At 43.4% G+C, this 19,715-nt stretch overlaps 1 protein-coding gene across 2 annotated transcripts in view; it reads right to left on the bottom strand.

Annotated features, from left to right (window-relative positions):
* The window catches only part of TRABD2A (TraB domain containing 2A), a 59,329-nt gene that overhangs the window by 14,548 nt on the left and 25,066 nt on the right, over positions 1 to 19,715 (bottom strand). For both annotated transcript variants that reach the window (XR_011973030.1, XM_072637005.1), the window contains exons 3-4: positions 13,149 to 13,295; positions 10,238 to 10,412 (exon numbers count right to left, since the gene is read on the bottom strand). Coding sequence is in view for 1 of the 2 variants with exons in the window: in XM_072637005.1 (XP_072493106.1) it covers positions 10,238 to 10,412; positions 13,149 to 13,295 (322 nt within the window). In the remaining variant the exon portion in view is untranslated. The remainder of the gene's footprint in view (positions 1 to 10,237; positions 10,413 to 13,148; positions 13,296 to 19,715) is intronic.

Here is a 19,715-nt window from a genome sequence, read left to right as displayed (position 1 = left end):
TTACAGTGTTAGGAAGTTGTTTGGGGAGAGCACTGAAAAATTAAGTGATTTACCCATGTCACAAAGTCAGTACGTGTCAGAGACAGAACTTGAACCCAGCCAGGTATTGCTGGTTTGGAAGCCACCATGTTATTACTATGTTAAAATGCACAGATAAAGATAATAAATGATTAAATACAACAAAGTGCTATGGGAAGCCCTGGGTGTTGGTGGAAAGACTAGAGGGGTTGGAGAAGATTTCATGGAGAAAAGACACGTAATCTGGACTTTAGAAGATGGGTCAATGTCTTTATTTATGTCCGTTTCTCATTTGTTAGAGACAGCGCTTCCAAAGTGGTCCCAGTAAATCAGATGTAATTGGATGCTGTATCTTTGTATCTTTATCCTTTCCTCTAACTGGATGTTGCTTTTGACCTTTGCTCAGACAAGATATGACTGGACAAAGGCAGCTGATTTCTGCATACTAGCATCTACATACTAGAATCCACTCATTTATTTTCTGTCACAATATAGTCAGTTTCATTTGGGAGGGAGGTCATTCAATGCTCGTCATGCCCAGAGCTTTCCAATCCTCTCCTGAAGAATATACTTGCTCTATATATAACTGAGGAGGCTTCTGAGCATGTCTACAAATCTTTGATCTCTCTAGATCTAGAAATGTATTTTGCAATAGAATTTTTACCATCCTCTTCCACTGTGCCCACTTTCTTTGAGACACTGAGTATCATGGTTCCTTCAATCACTAAGCATCAGGCATTTTATTTTGTAGCACAATGAGAAGGACACTGGCTGTAAGGTCAAAGAACCTTGGTTCAGATTCCATTCTGATGCTTACTATCCATATGACCTTAGGCAAATGACTTAACTTCCCCATGACTCCACTTTCATCATCACTCAAATGAATAACTTTTTAGCTCTATGATCTTATGACCTTGTCAAGACCATCAAAGAATTTTTCTACTACGTCATTGCCCTTTACAAAGGATAAATATTGGTGCATGATATAAAACCGTCCTCATGTGAGAATATGGAATATAAGTTTCTTGAAGGCAGGTGTGATTTTATATTAGTCTTTGAATTCTCAGAACTCAATGCAGCGTCTGGCACACAATAAATGAACTGAATCACAGAGGCAAGACTGTGAAGGGAAAAAAGTGAAGACTGGAAGTCAGGAGAGAGATAAAGCTGGAAGGTTACATATGTGGAAAGGACACATTTACTTACTGGGGTGAGTGTATATGTGTGTATATATGTAAATGTATAGATATAACATACATAAACATATGAATATCTATCTTATATACATATATGTATATATACATTTTATATGAATAAATATCACAAATGTAACATATATACATATATGTATGTGGTGTATGTGTATATATATACATACATACACACACACATATATATCTCTGTGCATGTATATAAAATATTGCCCCACGAAGTTGTATGCTTCTCAAAGGCAGAGGTTGTTTCTGATGCCTCTGCGTCCTCAGTACCTTGTACCCAGTGGGCATTTAATACATGCTTGTTAAACCTGATTGAACAGTGACCTGTAAGGCCAGGTGACTGTATCTGCTGAAATGTTTCTTGGCGGTTTGGAGGGCAGTGCCAACTCCCTCTTCCCTTCTCCAAGGACAGCCCTGCAGGCTTCCTTCCATCTAGCAGAACCTTCTTGACATGGTCTTCTTTCACTTACAGTGTGAATTCGGTTCCTCCAATTTTGTATCAACTCACTGGTCACTGAACAAAGATCATGGCACTGGAGTATCAACACATTAAATTATCATTTATAGACTAAGGACTATTTGATTCTCTACATCTTTTGTTTCTTTCTCCATGACTATTCCAGTATCCCATATCTGTACAGGACCCAGGACCAACCAACGTCAGGAAGACCTACCATCACCACTGGGGGCACCGTTTCCCAATCTGCATTTCCTTCATACCCTCTCCCCAGCACTGAACTGTCTAGAACTGATCCAGGTTGCTTAACTACTCACAACTCCGGATGAGATGGGAGTCACCATCTCTATTTCTTCCAATAAGATGGAGGACCACCTGGCCACTGAATCCCAAGGCTCTCCAGGTCTTTCCACCTGCTCTGCCAGACATGGCCAATACTGTCTTCTGACCTATTGTTGCAACCTAAGGTAAGGCCCCTCGAGGTCTTGCCATCCATATCATTGCTGTACCCTTCACTGAACATTCTTTTGTGTTGTGTCACTGAATTAGAATGGAAGTTCCTTGAGGTCAGGTATATCTCAATTTTTCTATTTGTAACTCTACCACTTATCACAGTACCTAGAATATGGTATGTTAGTAAGTACTTAATAAATGCCTTTCCCTTCATTCGTTCACTTACTCTCCATGCATTACCATATGGACTATTTGTGCCAGATTTGTGGCATAGCTTTTCCAAGCCACACTGTACTTTGACTCCAACATAGGAATGCCATTTTGGTCTCTTCAAGCACAAAGGACAACAACTGATGAATTACCATGATCAACAACAACAAAAAAAAACCAGCCACTAATGACCACTCAGATAAACCTAGTCAGAGTGAGCTATGCTAGTTCTTGTAGGGAAGAGAGGACTTGTCTCTGGATCCATACTCAAAATTTGGCAGGAATTGTCCAAGCATCGTGTTTCATGGCTTTAAGAACCCAGGGTCACTTTCATACCATAATGAGGGTATGAGAAAAGGGGCTTACACAGAGACTAGGAAAAACTACAACTGGTTCCATACATATTATACTTAGCAACAAGCCTGGATTCTTATTCTGGCTTATCGTATATACTAACCTTCATTTTTAATTTGAAATAATTATAGAATATTTATACAGGGGGAAAAATTGACTGTGGAAGCACTACTGTCTAATTATGTCTTTAAAAACCGCTCTGAGTTGTTCAGACACAAATAGGTCCCTTATTCTCTGCTTTTTAGCCCCTTTTCATGTATTGTCTTTCCTCATTAGAATGTTAGCTCCAGAAAGCAGGCATTGTCCTGGCTTCTATTTAATTCTCCAATGCTTAGCAAAGTGCCTGGCACACTAGTAAGCACTTAATAATTGCTTGTTGACTTGATTCTGCCCATGGAGGCCAAACAGAACGACACGCCCTTCAAATATTAGAAAGTTAGCTATCATGCTCTGCCCAAGTCTTTTCTTCTCCAGTTACTTTAATTGGTCCTCAGAGACATCGACCCAATGCCTTTCACTGTCCTGCTTAGCCCCGTCTGGGTGTTCTCTAGCTTCTAATTTATCAATTTCATTCCTAAACTGTGACACCCAAAATGAAACACTCCACCTGTGGTGAGATCAGCACAGCAGAGAGCTGGGCTATCTCCTCCTTTTTGCCCCAACAGAATAGAAGCTTCTTGAGGGCAGGGGCTGCTTTGTTTTTGTCTTTGTGCCTGGTGCATAGTAGAGACTTTTAAAATGTTTGTTAAATCTATTAAAGAAAGTAATATCTCTCTTAATGCCGCACCAGATCAAATTATCTATTCCGACTGCCCTATTGCACCACTGACTCATGTTGAGCTTGCAGTCCACTAAGACCCCTGGACGTGAATCTAGATCTTTTAATTCAGGTCCAAGTCTCTTTCTAAATTGTATGAAAATAACCCTGAGGTGTGGACTCCTCACTAATTCAGTTATAAGATAATAATCCCCTTCTGCAACATAAGGCACAATTTTCCAAACATTTCCAAGAGTCAGTGTCTCACACACAACATTTGAAACCAAAATGAGGAAAATACATGTATGTTTATAATCTTTTAAAGCATAAAGCAAAACATCATAATAATTCTGCGTGACTTACACTTCCGCCTCAGACCCAAAATAATTTAGAAATGTCTTAAAAGAGAAGTATCCCCTGGTGATCTTAAAATAATAATGTTTGTAAGACTGCAAACAGCTGCTATCCCAGCCACAGCTTATGCACCTTACGCATCCTTATGTTCAGCACCAACATCAATCATCTTCAGAAGGGAGGATCTCGGAAATTAATGCATCCTCCCTCAAAAGTGGGGAAAGTCCAAGCAAACTTGAATTTTCTAAAAAACCATTTTTCCCAAGTAGCATGGTATCTCTGAAGAATATAACTGGTTAAAAAAACCGCAGACTTAAGTGTCAAGAGCCCTGAGTTAGAAGCCTGGCTCCACCAAGTGTGAGCTGTGAGGCTGGGTAGTCATCATCCCTTGAAGAACCTCAGTTTCCTCAGCTTTCTAATGACAGGCCATTGGACTAGATGGCCTCTACTACCCCTTGAAGTTCTAAAATTTTATGAGAATGGATGTGATTTGACAGAAAAATATCTCTGAAGAGAATTGAGTACCAGTCCTTTGTTTTTAAAGGTAGGGGAAGGTATGATTCCATTGGCATATTTCATTTCCAGAGGGGAAACTTCCTCTACCAATGCAAGTCAGCATCTTCAACTGACACTGCTCACAGACCTGGAGAATCACCTCAGATGCTTAGAGGCTAACTGACTTACCCAGAGTTCCACAGCTATTCCTGTTGCTTAGCCATTTTTCAGTCAAATCCAACTCTCTATGCTCAGGTTTGGTGTTTTCTTGGCAAAGATAATAGAATGCTTTGCCATTTCCTTCTCCAGATCATTTTACAGATGCGGAACTGAGGCAAACAGGGATAAGTGACTTGCCCAGGGTCACACAAGTAGGAAGTGTCTGAAGCTGGATTTGAACTCATAAAAATGAGTCTTCCTGACTCCAGATCCAGCGTTCCATTTACCATACCACCTAGCTGCTCCACACAGTGTGCAGTCAAAGGCAGGATTTGAGTCTAAGTTTTCCCGGATCCAAGGATAGTTCTCCATCCTCTAGGTCACCCTGTTTCTCTGACCTCCCATATATGAGTCTTCCCTTTTATGAAATTCCCAGCAATTTAAAAGCTCTTGGATTGGAGTACCATTTAGTATCTGGGCAAAGTCCAGCTCTGATTCCCAAGTGACCTCATTGGTGACAATCCCCCCTAAAAACTACCCTCTAGGATGGTAGAGTATCCCTGTTTAAAGTGATCAGACCTGGTAGGAGTCATTCAACACATAATACACACCCTTCAAGTGTCTGGCCTGGAGTCAGGAATATATGAGTTCAAATCCAGCTTCAGAGGCTTGCTAGTTGTGTGACCTTGGGAAAGTCGCTTAATCTCCCTCAGCCTCAGTTTAATCAGATATAAAATGGGAATAATAATAGTACCTATTTCATAGGGTTGAGGTAAGGATCAAATGAGATAAGATATGTAAAGTGTTGTATGAGGTACTGTTATTAACAAACACTGGTTAGGTATCTAGTGTGCGGTAAAGCACACCCAGTTAGAGGTACAAATACAATTTAATTCAAGGATGACATGTGTCTACTAGATGTTGGGCCACTAACTGCAATGTGTCATGAAAGATATGAAAGCCGACAAAATGCTGATCCTGCCCTGGAGAAGTTTGTTTTTTCATCAGGAAAGATCATAGATAGAATCATAGGCTTACAGATTTTGAGCTGGAAAGGAATCTGGGGACCATTAATTCCAAGCACCTCCTTTTTCAGATGAGGAAACTGAGGGCCAGAGAGGTTAAATAATTTGCTCAAGGTCACACAGACAGTTGGCTTCAGAAGTGAAGGGATTTGAACTCAGATTCATTGACTATCTGAAAATAACAAAAACAAACTCCTTAAAGTTTGTAAAGCACTTTACAAATACAATCTCATTTGATTTGCTCAACAACCCTGTGAGGTAGTTGCTATTTTAATCCCCATTTTACAGTTGAAAAAATTAGAATTATAGACATTAAGCAACTAGGTGGCTCACTGGATAGCACAATGAGCCTCAAATCTGGAAGACCTGAGTTTATCCGGCCTCAGACATACAGTAGCTGTATGACCCTGGGCAAGTCACTCAACCTGATTGCCTTAATCCACTGGAGAAGGAAATGGCAAACCACTCCAGTATCTTTACCAAGAAAACTCCATGGAAAGTATGGCCCACAGGGTCAGGAAGAGTTGGATACAAATGAACAATAAACAACAGTGATTAAATGACTTGTCCAACAAGTAAGCATCAGAGGCAAGATCTGAACCTCAGTCTCACTGATTCCAAATCAAGCACCCCATCCATGACACACCAATTGTGATAACACAGATGAGAATGCTGATAGGTACAGAAGGGGAAGGGGAAGGGGAGGAGCATTTATTAAGCACCAACTATGTGCCAGGCATCATGCTAAGAACTTCATAAATATTCTCTCATCTGAGGCTCTAGTCTAGAATGAGAGAGAGAAAATCTGGGTACATTTCATGGAGGAGGCAGAGCGTGAACTGAGCCTTAATTGAACTTAGAAATGGAAGAGGGCTGTCTAGTGGTAGGAAATAAGAGCAATCAGCAACAACACAGAGAGGAATGGAGATGGCTGTAGTTCACTTTGTTTGAGGCAGAGAGGATGTGAGGGGGCATAGTCTGGGGTGGGGCTGAGAATGTCTAATGGATTCAGATGGTGAAAGGCCTTGATTGTCAGGCAAAAGACTAGAAGTGATTTTTAAATCAATGAGAAATCATGGCAGATTTTTGAGTAATGGACCTTTATAATGCAGGTTGTGCATTAGGAGGATTAATCTGGCCATAATGTGTGAAAACAGACTGGAAGGAGAAGAGACTGAGGCCAAGGAATCACTGTAGGAGCTTCTACAACAGGCCAAGGAGTAAGAGATGACGGTCTGAAATAGGGTGACACAAAGGGAAAGACAAAGACGGATAGCACTGGTTTAAGGTACGAGGATGGAGTGTGAAATCATCTTTACTTCCATCTAGGAAAGACCAAGCTCTCTTCTCTTCTAAGCTGAGGCCTAATCTGAACTCTAGATACCTCTAAAGGCACATCTTCATCCACATTTTGTATTCCAACAGGGGATGATGGATCCTTCTCAGGAAATTGAAACTAGCTCTAATAAGTAGTAAATCATTTTACATAATATAAAGTCCTCGCTTCATGGTGCTGCTTTTTAGAGTTCTGAAAGAGAGTCTGAATTGAATTAAGTGAAGACTAGAACAGTAAAAGAGGAAGAAAAGTAGAAGGGAGAGGTCATTTTACTCCAGCAGTTAGGCGGTACAGTGGATAGAGTGCCAGGCCTGGAGTCAGGAGGACCTGAGTTCAAATCTAGCATTGTGTGTTCGTCCTTCATTGCCGAAGAAGACCATGCCATCAGAGAAATAATGACATGACTTGCACTTGACTTTGTTTTGAGTGAGGGAGGGCTGTGCAGGTCACTAGCCTCATTTCTCCTCCAGAGCCATCTGAATCCAGTGACAAGATATTCATCAGGATGACTGGAGATGACCCAGGATGAGGCAATTGAGATTAAGTGACTTGCCCAAGGTCACACAGCTAGTGAGTGTCAAGTGTCTGAGGTGAGATTTGAACTCAGGTCCTCCTGACTCCTGCACTGGTGCTCTATCCACTGCACCACCTAGCTGCCCCGAATCTGGCATTAGACATTTGCTAGCTGTATGATCCTAGGCAAGTCACTCAACCCTGTTTGCCTCAGTTTCCTCCTCTGTAAAATGAGCTGGAAAAGGAAATGGCAAATCACCCTAAGCATCTTTGCCAAGAAAACCCCAAAGGGGACTATGAAGAGTCAGACACGACTGAAATGAAACAATATCAAACAACAACAACCTTTTAGTCCAGAGCTAGTGCTCTTTCCAATGTGCCAAAACGGGGGACACTTTGACAGAAACAGGGCCTCTTTGAAGAAAAGAGAAAGATAATTATCTTATATTTCTAAAGATCAAATGGCAATTATAACTAATTATGATTTTCAGTTCTTTTTTAAGTTGAAACTGATCATATGGCTGAGCCTAAAGAGTAGTTATTAATGGCTCAACAACATCCTGGAGGGCAGTCTCCAGTGGAGTTCCACAGGGATTTCTGCTCGGTTTTCTACCTCTTTATATTCCTCATCAGGCCTGGCACAGTACCTAGTACGTAACAGGTATTCCATACAAAGCCAATAATTGGCTGACTGCTAAATACAACATTCATTCATTTAATGAACAATTATGAAGTACCACTGTCTCCATGGCACTGTATTAGATGCTGAGAGAAGCAGGGTGGAGGTAAACAAAATTTAGATAGGGTGAGCTAGTTTTGATTGTGGAGGGGAAAAGAAGACCCAGGAGAAGAGGAAAAGCTGGAGTGGACTGGGCACAGGGTCCTAGGACCTCAATTTCTCAATGCTAAAATGGAGATGGTAAGATTTGTGGTGCCCACCTGACAGGCTTAGCATGAGACTCAAATACAGTAAAGTCTACACTTAGGCACTTTACAAACCTTCAGGGCAAATCCAGTGTTAGCTACCATACTCAGTGTTTGATGACTTCTGAGATCTCTTTGATCACCAAAAATTCTATGATTCTATTAGAGATTAGAAGATGAGCCTGTGATCCAATGGTACCCCTACATAGTATCTTAAGAAGAAAAGATGAGATGATAAAGGCCCAAAGGAACAGCAGGGGATGGAGGAGTTGGGTAGGGCAGTTAGGGAGCAGGAAATAACAGTACTAGAAGCAACCTGAAAAGTCACCAGACACGGTGACTCCACTCTACAAGGGTGACCAAGATGAGACCAGCAGAGGCAAAAGCTGCCATTCAGAGCAGCCTGTAACCTAGAGATCAGTGGGGGCCTAGGAATCAGTGGGCTTCTAGGACTGGGTTCTTGAAGAGAAGTGGGTCTAGAAGTGGGTCTCTGCAAGAGGGGAGATTAAAAAGGGCAGCAATTATGTTTAGTGACCCAAAACCTAAATTAATTTTGATATCTGTGCTAGCTTGGTCATTAAAATTATTTGTTTTTCTCTCTTTTATAAAACCAGATCCATGATTTAATTAGTGTAAGAAACTTTCCTCTACCACTGAAGATAGGCACTTTCTCTGCAGTTGAGGAAGTTTGGTGCCTGGGTCACACAGAAGCTAATTAACTTGTTCCCAAGTCACACTGGCAAAGGCAGGACTTGAATCCAGGTCCTTCTGACTCTAAGGTCAGCTCTCTCTCTACCAAGCCAAGATAAGATGCCTCTCTTTCTCCTCACACACCTCTAAATGACACTTCTGCAAAAAGGCTCTTCCAACTACAATATTCCATACAATACAATTTTCCATCCTAGAAGACCAAATGGAGAACAACCCAGAGAGCTCAGCTTTGAGGGTGTTATACAGTTGCCTGTATAGACCATGGATGACACAGGTGAGGACCAATTTCTGCTACTCAGTCTAATTCTGCGGACAATCTCCTTGAGAACTAACAGTGAGTTATACAAGCAATCGTAAAACTTACATAGTCAATTCCCTCAACATAGTCAATTCTTAGCCATCCTCACGAATCCCACCCACACACACTTTTGAAATTACTTGCACTTACTTTGATTCTATTTTATATTTCTTTATCTGTGTGCTCCTCCAACTCCCCTGCAACAGAATATAAGCTCCTTGCAGGCAGAGACTGTTTCACCTTTACCTTTGTCCGACCTCAGAGATGAAAGGACTTGCCATATATGAAGCATTTAATAAACATTTTTTCATTCACTTATTTATCCACACATAGTGAGTGCTTAATAAATGCTTGTTGAATTAACTGATTCAATTTATTCCAATTAATTCAACTAATTCATTGTAATTAGTTAAAAGTACAAAAAACACAAAAGGATCTTTCAAAAACCCTTCTGATTTGGGTTTTGTACCAAATTTTGTGTAAGGGATACACATTCAAAAACAGAAAAAGAATGAAATACAAACCTTTCTCTGGCACTGATATCTGATCTCTCCCCAGATTGTTGACTTTTGGCAGCCTGGACCCCAACTGGCCAGGTTCTGGGTGGGAGAGGAATCGGTAAGGAGACTCAGAGATACCAAAAGGTGTGTCCCAAGATGGTTGCTAACTGGTAAAGACTGTTAGCTGATAATATTTGGCCAAAGCTTTGCTGTTTTTTTTAGGGGCACCAGAACAAGTGTCTGTCATCCAACAAATGAAAACAAGCCACTCCCACCCAAAAAAATAAGGTTTTTAAATCAGCAAGAGGGTATCAACTCTCATTCTATCTGAGCTCCTGACAAATGCAGCAAATACAAGAGAATGAAAGACCTAGATGAAACCAATCACCAACGAAAGTCAGAGGCAGAATGATGAAATACAGAATCTCTCAGCACACAGGAGAGTTGGAAACTCACCAGCACCAAAGGCAAAAAAGAAGCCCTTATCAGGGTACTCCTCCAAGAGGGCCTTCACTCGCTTCCCCATCCGCTCATTTCGTTTGTAGATGAGCTCCTGGCGGAAATAGCTGTCAATCTCCTGAGCGGTGATCCGCTCCTGAGGCGGTAGTGTAGCATTAATAAAATTTGGAACCTAAGTTTAAAAAGAAAAAATCCTTAAGTGATGTGTGGTTGTTAACATGGATGCTTAAAGAGAAATGGAAAGACACAGGTGCCTGAGGAATGGCTGAGTCAGCTGTGTCTTAAGAATGTAATGGAATATTGCTGCCCTCTAAGAAATGTCAAATACAAAGGAATTCAAAGAAGCATGAGAAGATGTGTATGAACTGATGCAAAATGAAGCAAGCAGAGCCAGAAGAACAATATACACCAATATAAATGGAAATGACAACAACCATAAAACAATGAAAACTTAATGCTTCGAGCTTGTCCCTAACAAAGGGAAAGGACAAAGAATCTCTCTCCACTGCTTTAAAGAGATAGGAGACCACAAGTGTGGAATATGGCATATAAAATTAGACTTTTTTGATATGTTGGTTAGTTTTATGGAACTTTCTTTTCTTTCTTCCTCCTTTTTTATTTTTTTTCATAAGGGATACCTCTCTAGGGTAGCAGGGAAAGATACAGTGGGAAAGGAGGATATGGTAAATATATGTGTGTATATGCATATAATTGGTTTAAGAAAAAGTACAGAGCTATCTTTCCAAGTTCACAAGCCCTCAAGGGGACCCCCAGCTCCTTGAGTAGAGGTAGAAGACAAGAACAAAGAAATAGGGTTACAAGGGACCTTAGAGGGCACAAGTCCATCTTCTTCATTTGACAAATAAGTCAACTGAGGTTCGATGGAATTAAGTGACTTGCTCAGGGTCACACAGACAGTTAAGTGTCCAAGGCAGGTCTCTGTGATTCTCAAGTCCATCACTCTAACCACTATACCAACGACCTTGCAAATCAAGAATTAACAGCAAGAGAAAGTGGCAAGAGTCAGGCATTTTGCTCATAGTGACTCCAAAGAGACATTTCAGCCTTTAGGGCCAGCTTGAACTAAGGGATGGAAAGATCCTAAGTTCCTATGGAGATTCAGGGAGAAAGACACAGGAAGCAAACACCCAAGTGCCAGAATGAAGGGTGTTTTATCAAGATGGCATTAGTTAGTCGCTAAACTCCACTAAGAAGAAAGCCTCTGGGAAGTGGTACCATCCTGATAAGGGAGGGGCTGTCATCCACAGGGGATGACAGGTAACTCCCAGCCAATCCTAGGGCTGCCCTCAGTGAAGGAGCCTACGAGCTGGCAGCCACAGTTACATGAGATGCCTATTTGATCACTGAATATTTTCAAGTGCATCTCTTAATTAAACAGATTCTAGAAATGGCAGAAATCCCAGGGCCAGACCAAACTAAAGCAAAAAATTCTGCATCTTTTTACCTCTGAAAAGGGTCTGAGAAAGGAAGGGACCAGATGACCTGGATGTCCCTTTAGGCTCTTGGTCTCTGATCCTATCACCCTATGAACTTATTATTGGTCCAAAGCTTAGGTCAGCCGCTATTCTGAAGCTCGGTCTTTGAGAGTGGCCTTGGAACACTAAGAGGCAGACAGCTGAACCTAAAGTCAAGATGGGCTGAGTTCAAATACTGCTTCAGATACTTGCTAATTGTGTAATCCTGGCCATGTCACTTAAATCCTCTGTGCCTCAGTTTCCTCATCTGTAAAATGTGGAGGTTGGGCTCAAAGGCCTCTAAAGTCCCTTCCAGCACTAAATCTTTGATGCTGTGACTTGCTCAAGACCAGAAAGTCACTCATAAAGGTCCTGACTCTGAGGCAGACACATGACCTCTCAACTTGTGATTATTAGTGGCTACTATGGAATAGAATAAAATATATGTGTTTATAAAATGTACTCCAGTGAATATAAAAGGAGCAGGGAGTCACAGATTTGCAGCTGGAAGGGACCCCCTAGTCTAATACTCTCACTTACAAATGAGGAACACTGGCCCACAGTCATATAGCTATTAAGTGACTAAAGGTAGGATCTGAATCCAAGATCTACTGACTCCAGGTGCAGAGCTCTAAGGCTCAAAACTAATTAAATCTTTGTCTTGTCAATTCTCATGCCTGTTAGTTTCCTATCTACGTATGTTGGGGGTAGCCTGCTAGGGTGGATGGAGAACCAGCCTCAAAACCAGGAGGATCCAAGTTCAAGTTTCACCTCCAACACATCTTGGTTATATACCACTGTGCAAGTCACTTAATATCTCAGTGACCTAGGCAATTTTCTAAGACTATAAGTAGCAGCTGAGTGGCACAGTGCATTGAGTGCTGGGTCTAGAGTCAGAAGGACCTGAGTTCACATCCAGCCTCAGGAATTTATTAGCTACATGACCCTGGAGTCACTTAACCCTGTTTGCCACAGTTTCCTGGAACTGGAGAAGGAAATGGCAAATCATTCCAATATCTTTGCCAAGAAAACCCCAAATGAGGCCACAAAGAATTGGGCACAACTGAACACTAACATGCAGACTTGCATCAGAAAAGGGAGTTTCTTCACCTGGAAGTTCCCATTACCAATAAAATCACTGTTGGGGACCCGATAAGGAAGGAAAAGTTAAATAATAAAAAACATGTGGATTTAAGATTTGGACTTGTTCTCTAGACTTAGTATTCCCAAAAGAGGCAAGTTGAAGACATTTTCTTGACGAAGAGCCAAGGTCAGGCTGGGGCAGATGGGGAGAGGGGGAGTGGGTTATGAATCTGCGGAGTCTAATTTTCATTCGAAAGCAAAATCTCAGAGCCAGAGCTGGGCATTCACTGGGAAAAGGGAGTTCTAATGCAGCATGCTAGGTAGGGGTTGGGGGTGGGGTGCAGACCTACCTGTGAGTTATCATGGCTAAAGATGATGGAGTTGAGGTCACCACAATTATAATGTTTGATCAAGTCCTCTGTGGTGTAGGGGGTCTGGAGGCTTCCTGCCCGCAGGCTCTCTTGCTGAAGGAGGGTTTGATTCAAGGCAAAGATCACCTAAAAAGGGCAGAGAAGGTACAAAAGAGTCAGATCAAACTACCAGTAGGCCCCAAACATGTACGCTGCCTGCACTCCAGTGGAAGGAGAAACGTGATTTTATTCTTAACGAAGAAGTTTACCACAATGATTGACAGCATAATGAATTAGGCGCTGGACATGTGTCCAAATCCCACCTCAGATTCTGACTACTTCTGTGACCTAGACAACTATCTCTTCTCTTGGCCTCAGTTTCTTTATCTGTAAAATGAAATGGCTGGACTTAAATGACTTCAGACACTTACTAGTCACAACTAAGAAGTCACAACACAACCCTGGACAAGTCACTTAATCCTGTTTGCCTCAATTTCCTCATCTGTAAAATGACCTGGAGAAGGAAATGGCAAACCACTCCAGTGTCCCTGCTAAGAAAATCCCCAAAAGAGGTCAGGAAGGGTGGGACACAACTGAACAACTGAATAAAAAACCAGAGTCATGCTGCTAGTACCTGTCAGCGGCAGGACTTGAACCCACAGAGTCCTGGCTCTGAGGATCAGGCTTCCTCCCCACCCCAGGGCATGGTTGGTTGGTTGGCTGTTGTCCTTCATTCTCGAAGAGGACCAAAATGACACCACCATGATAAAGTGAAGCTTCAACGTGTCCAACTGTGGCTGATCAGACCAATACAAGCTCAGAATGCTCTACCCCAGGTTGGGCACAGATAGTCCATGTGAATATTCAGGGTGGATACTCCAAATTTGAGCATCCTACGTTGCTGTCTCAATTCTGCTTTGCTCATACAGCACAGCACCCTTCCTGATAGGGCACACCATGCTGAGCAATCCTGTGCCAGCGTCTCCCATGCTGCACGGTCAAATCCAAAGTTCTTGAGAGTGTCCTTGTATCGTTTCTTCTGGTCACCATGGTTGCCTGAGCCATGTGAGTTCTCCATAAAATAGTCTTTTTGTATAATTAGACATTGAACAGTTATTACAGCGGCCCTTCTCTTACTTCAGTGGAGAGGCACCATGGCTAGCGGAAAGTTGGTCTGGATGCAGACTCTAGTTCTATTATTTAACCCTGTGACCTCCTCACTTCACTGAGGCCCCGCTGGGTCTCAGTTGCCACATCCAGAAATAGAGGAGTTAGACTAAAGTCCTTTTCAGCTCTAAAATCTCTGAGGGGAAGTTTCCCAGGGTCGACCTAGTGTCACAGAAGGAAAGCACTCTTCATGATGAAGAGGAACATGGCTTGTCTGGAGAGGTCATGAATTCCTCCTCACTGTGAGTCACCCAATGGAGTCAGTACAACCACTCATCAAGGCTATTGCAAGGGGCCATCTGTCCAGGCATGGCTCAACCTAGGTGTCTTCTAAGCTGGCCCCTGCCTACCTTTCCAATGTTCTTTCCCCTTATTCCCTAACGCATTCCCTCCAATCCTTGTGAGGCACTCTGGGTTAAGTTTTGCCCAGGGTCATACAGCTGGTAAGTGTGTCAAGTGTCTGAGGCTAGATTTCAACTCAGGACTGCAGGGCCAGTGCTTGAGTTGAGTCTTAAGGGAACAAAGGGATTTTCAGAGATCAAGGTGAGGGAGGAAGAGCCTTATTCCAGGCCTGGGGAGCAAGTCATACCAAGTAAACATGCAATTTACAGCAGCATTAGCCACACCAGTACGAGAGGGCAATGGACAGAGAATTCTTGCTCAATTCCACTTCTTTCTCCTATGTGCCCTCAGGGGCGTATGACTGCCCTGCCTGAAGCTCAGAATCCTCCCACCATGCCTGTACCACAACCTGACTTATCACCAAATAAAGACCTGCTTCTCCTACTTACCATGGAAAGTGAAATTTTCTCACACTAAAAATAAGTGAATTCATAAAAAATATGGAACTCTCTAAAAGTTACATAGCTGGTGCCAACTACATTTAAGGGAGTTTTCTCTCTGGGAATTCCTCGTACCCATGAAATCATAGGTTCAATCCAAAAAGAAAAACAAAGCCAATGGCAATTGGTGGTTGTAGAAGCAGTTGTATAGCACAATGCGCCTGCAGTCAAGAAACATGAATTCAAAACTGGTCTCGTCCATGACTAGCTATGTGACCCTGGGAAAGTCACTTAATATATGTCTACCTCAGTTTCCTCAACAGTAAAATGGGCATGGTAATAATAGTATGCCCCTCCCGGGGCTGTTGTGAGGATCAGATGAGATAATATTTGTAAAGCACTTGGCACAGTGCCTGGCACACAGTAGGCTCTTAATAAAGGCAATTCTCTTCCCTTCTCCAACTGTCCTTGCTCGAGTTGAACTGCCAAGTATTCAAACTATGCTTCAGAGAGCGTAACCCCAATGGGCTGGCCACATTGTTCGAACACAAAATGTACACTTGTCAAAAAGACTATTTTATGGAGAACTCCCATGGAGCAGGCGATCACATGGTGGCCAGCAGAAGCGATACAAGGACACTCTCAAGGTCTCTCTCAAGAACTTTGGATCTGATCGTGCAACATGGGAGACACTGCCACAGGACCACTCAGCATGGCATGCCCATATCTGAAAGGGTGCTGTGCTATGAGCAAAGCAGAACTGAGGCAGCATGAAGGAAATGCAGGACGCACAATTTTGAGGTATCCACCCCAATATTCACATGGACTTTCTGTGCCCAGTCTGTGGTAGAGCATTCCGAGCTTGTATTGGTCTGATCAGCCACAGTTGGATACACTGAACGTCACTTTATCATGGTGATGTCATTTGGGTCCTCTCTGAGAATGAAGGACAGCCAACCAAGTAAATATCAATCAGGATTTTAGCAGAAAGATCCCTACCTTTGGACTTGAGTTTGAATCCTAGCTGTACCACTTATGTAACTGTGTAACCCTGGGCCAGGGAGTTCACCTCCTGAGCCTCTGTTTCCTTCTCTGTGAAATGAGGAGTGGGATAGATGGTCCTCAGGGTCCCTTCTGGCTCTAGATTTGATATCCTCAGGCTGGGAGCCTCTGATCTCACTGTATCCACCTCACCATGCTCCCATCACTTAACAAAAGACCAACTGATCTGCAATTTTTACACCTATCCCCTCACTGGACAGTTGCCCACAGTCCAGGATCTTCTGGGAAATGCTTCCTTTTCCATTGGTATGGATAAAAGGAGCCAATCTGGCATTCGTTTCACAGTCTCTATGGTCAATGTTAGACAGGGACTGTCCGATGCTAACAACTTCTTGGTGTGATATTAGAGGGCCCTAACCTCTCCCCCAGTCCTTACCACCTCCCATGTCCATGGTCAGTGTCTGGAATTCTCCTAGTAATTCCTGACTGGATAAGGTATTGCTATGTTACCTGAGAGGAGGATCATATTATTAGCTCAATAACAATTGATCAGCAGGGTTTTTTTTTTCTTTAATTCAGAACTTTTACTAAATAGGGAGTGGAAAAATTGGATCCATTTTAAAGAAATTTTATTGATATAATTTTGTTTTTAAATCACCTTTTTTTAAAATATATCCATCCTCCCACCCATCACTTCCCCCCTAGCTGTCTGGGTCTTACTGAAGTCACAGCTAGTGGTCCAGTGGGTAGAGCACTGGACTGAGAGTCAGGAAACTTGAGTTCAAATACTTACTGATCCAGGGCAAGTCACTTAACCTCTATCTGCTTCAGTTTCCTCAACTGTAAAATGGGGATAATAATAGCACCTACCTCCCAGTGTAGTTTGACAATCAAATGAGATAATAAACTGTAAAACACTTAGCACAGTGCCGGACACATAGTAGGTGTTTTATAAATGATCATTCCCTCCCCCTTTTAATTTTACTCCCATGACTCAGCTGCTTTCTCACTCTGGAGCACCTCTCTCTTCCTCTTGACCCCTCTCCCACTGGGGACCACAGAGATCTCCCCCAGCTCTAAATCTATGAGCCCCTAGTAGTCCAGAAACTGATTTCAATGGGACTTACAGAATGATTTCCCACATTTCCCATCAGGAGAATGGGGCTTTGGCCCCTATTTGACCCATTTGTACTTGCCAAGGAATCTTTCTCACCGTCCCATTACAAACTCCTTTAAGGGACTCTCTTTCCGCACAGGCTGTCTCTGAAGTGACAGAAACATCCCCTCAGAGGCCCCTGAGTCCAAATCCAACCTGACCAACAATCCCATCTCCCCAGTATCCAGCTAAAGGCTAGCAGGCTTGCCCCGGAACACCTGGCGCCCACTCCCTGCCTCCTCCACTGCTGGCCGATTCTGGACAGCCACAATCCATCTTCCCCTCGGCAATGCCAGGATCACAACAAGAAAGGACGTGTGGGCAGCCTCCCTTCTTTTACAGGGAAGGAAACTGAATCCCAGATTGTAAAATAACACAGGATCTCAGACTGAGAGATGAAAGGGACCTCAGGACCTCTCTGTCCCAAACTGATCATTTTAAGAGGTGACCCAAAGAGGCCTGCAATAATATCGAGCATGTACATAGCCCTTTCAGGATGGGGACACTCGCTTCATAGGCTATCCCATTCGATTCTTCCAACAACCCTGTGAGCTCCATTTTACAGATGGGGAAACTGAGGCTGAGAGAGGGTAAGGGACAAAGACTGCAACCTGAGGTTACAGGGGTCATCATTTCAGCAGAGCTGGGATCAGAACCAGGGTCTTCCAACTCCACATCCAGGGACCAATGCAAACCCAGGCTAAGTGAGCCTCCTGGTTCTCCCTTTTCTCCAGGCCTGCCCCCTCCCTTCTCTCTCCCCTCACACAGATCTCTCCACTCCCACCCCTTTTCTCTTCCTCTTCCTTTCCCTTTGTGCCCTGGAAAAAATCGATTAAGCCCCACTGTTGGGGCCACAGGGGCCCACGATCCTCACGGCAGTGGGGAGGGCGGCTGCACGGCCTTTGGGCAGATGCCTTTTTTGTCCAGGACAAAGCCCCCCCTGCGTGCCCTCCCCTGGCAAGCTGCTTTCATCCCCCTCACATCAAAGGGCTACTCTGCATATGAAAGGGGCAGGAGCCCCCAGCCACCCCACAAAGGGACTCACATCTGTTCCCTCGGCTTTGGGGGCGGCGGTGCGGCTGGCCTTTTTCTCACTTTCTTTCCCCCCTCAGCTCCCCGTGGAGTCCCCCATTCAAGTCCCTTGAAGGATCGTTTGGGAGCTGGGGGGAAGTAACTCTCCCTAGGCCTCAAGACCCCTCTGGGCTGGAGACTCTGGTTTTTAAAACACCTGGAGAAAGGGCTTTTCTCCAATAGTCTTGAACCAAGGCCTGGTTCCCTCCTCTGGGCCAAGTCTTCAGGGCTCCAGGACCCCTCTCATGACCCAGGAGAAGACCCAGCCCCTTGGAAACAGAGCTACTCCCCCATATCCACCCAATCAAAAGTCTGGAGGCTGGGTAGGTCACTGGTCCCTTGTTGTCATGGTAATAGTGCCAGCCAAGTTCTCAGAAGAAAGGACTGAGACCTTCAGGGCTGCAACAGGCTTCCCTTGGAAGCTGGGGCCACCCTTCACCAAAAGGCCTGGGTGTTCATCTCTCCTACGAGACACCATGTAAAGAAGGCAGAGGATCATAACTCCTTGGCTGGACCACCTCAAAGAGACCTCCGAGACCACCTCGAAGAGCCTGCAGGTGAACAAAGTCAGGGAGGCCTAGCAAGAATCAGGAAGTTAGAGAGTATAAAGGAACCTGTGAGGTAATAGAGTATGACCCCCCCTAAAAAGATTAGGGAGAACAGTGAAAAGCAGGTCAGAGAATCAGAGACTTAGAACTGGAAGGAACCTCAGAGGTCAACTAGCTCAACCCTATCCCTCACATTTTACAGCTGGGGAAACTGAGGCACAGGGAGGCTAGGTGATTTGTGCAAGTTCACACAGGTAAGGGACTGAGGCAATATTTGAGTTCAGTTCCTCTGACACCAAATCCAACAATCTCTGCCTTGGGTTTGAATCTGACTTTCCCACTTACCATCACCCAATGCGACCTTGGATCGGCCTCATTTTACTAATCTGTTAAAAAAAAAATATGGGGGGGAGGTGTTTGGACTAAATTACCTCTCGAGTCCCTTCCAGCTCTAAGTCTCTGATCCTATGATCTATGTGGCTCCACTGTGCAAATAAGGAAAATGAAAACAAAGAAATACATGTGACTAGTCCACGGCTATACAGCTAGTAAGCTATTAGTAAGTGGCACAGCCAGAATTTGAAGCCATGACTCTGTCCTCTAGTCTATGAATCCAGCCATGAAAACTAGAAAAAAATTGGTCTAAGATTCCATTCAAAGAAGACATGGGGAAGAGGGTTGGAGGAAGTCTAGCTCAAACTCTATACCATCCTACTACTAATGCCAAGATTTTTTATGCCTGGCAAAGCACTGGAAATATAATATATACTCCTGCAGCCCAATTCTCTCTCATATTATCTCCCCTTGTTTTCCTCTCAAAGAAAGATAAAATTATTTTCTA

The sequence above is a fragment of the Notamacropus eugenii genome, chromosome 1 (genome assembly GCF_028372415.1).
Source record: "Notamacropus eugenii isolate mMacEug1 chromosome 1, mMacEug1.pri_v2, whole genome shotgun sequence".
Taxonomy (NCBI): Eukaryota; Metazoa; Chordata; class Mammalia; order Diprotodontia; family Macropodidae; genus Notamacropus; species Notamacropus eugenii.
Note: the sequence above shows the minus strand (reverse complement) of the source record. Positions and strands in the feature narration are given on the sequence as shown.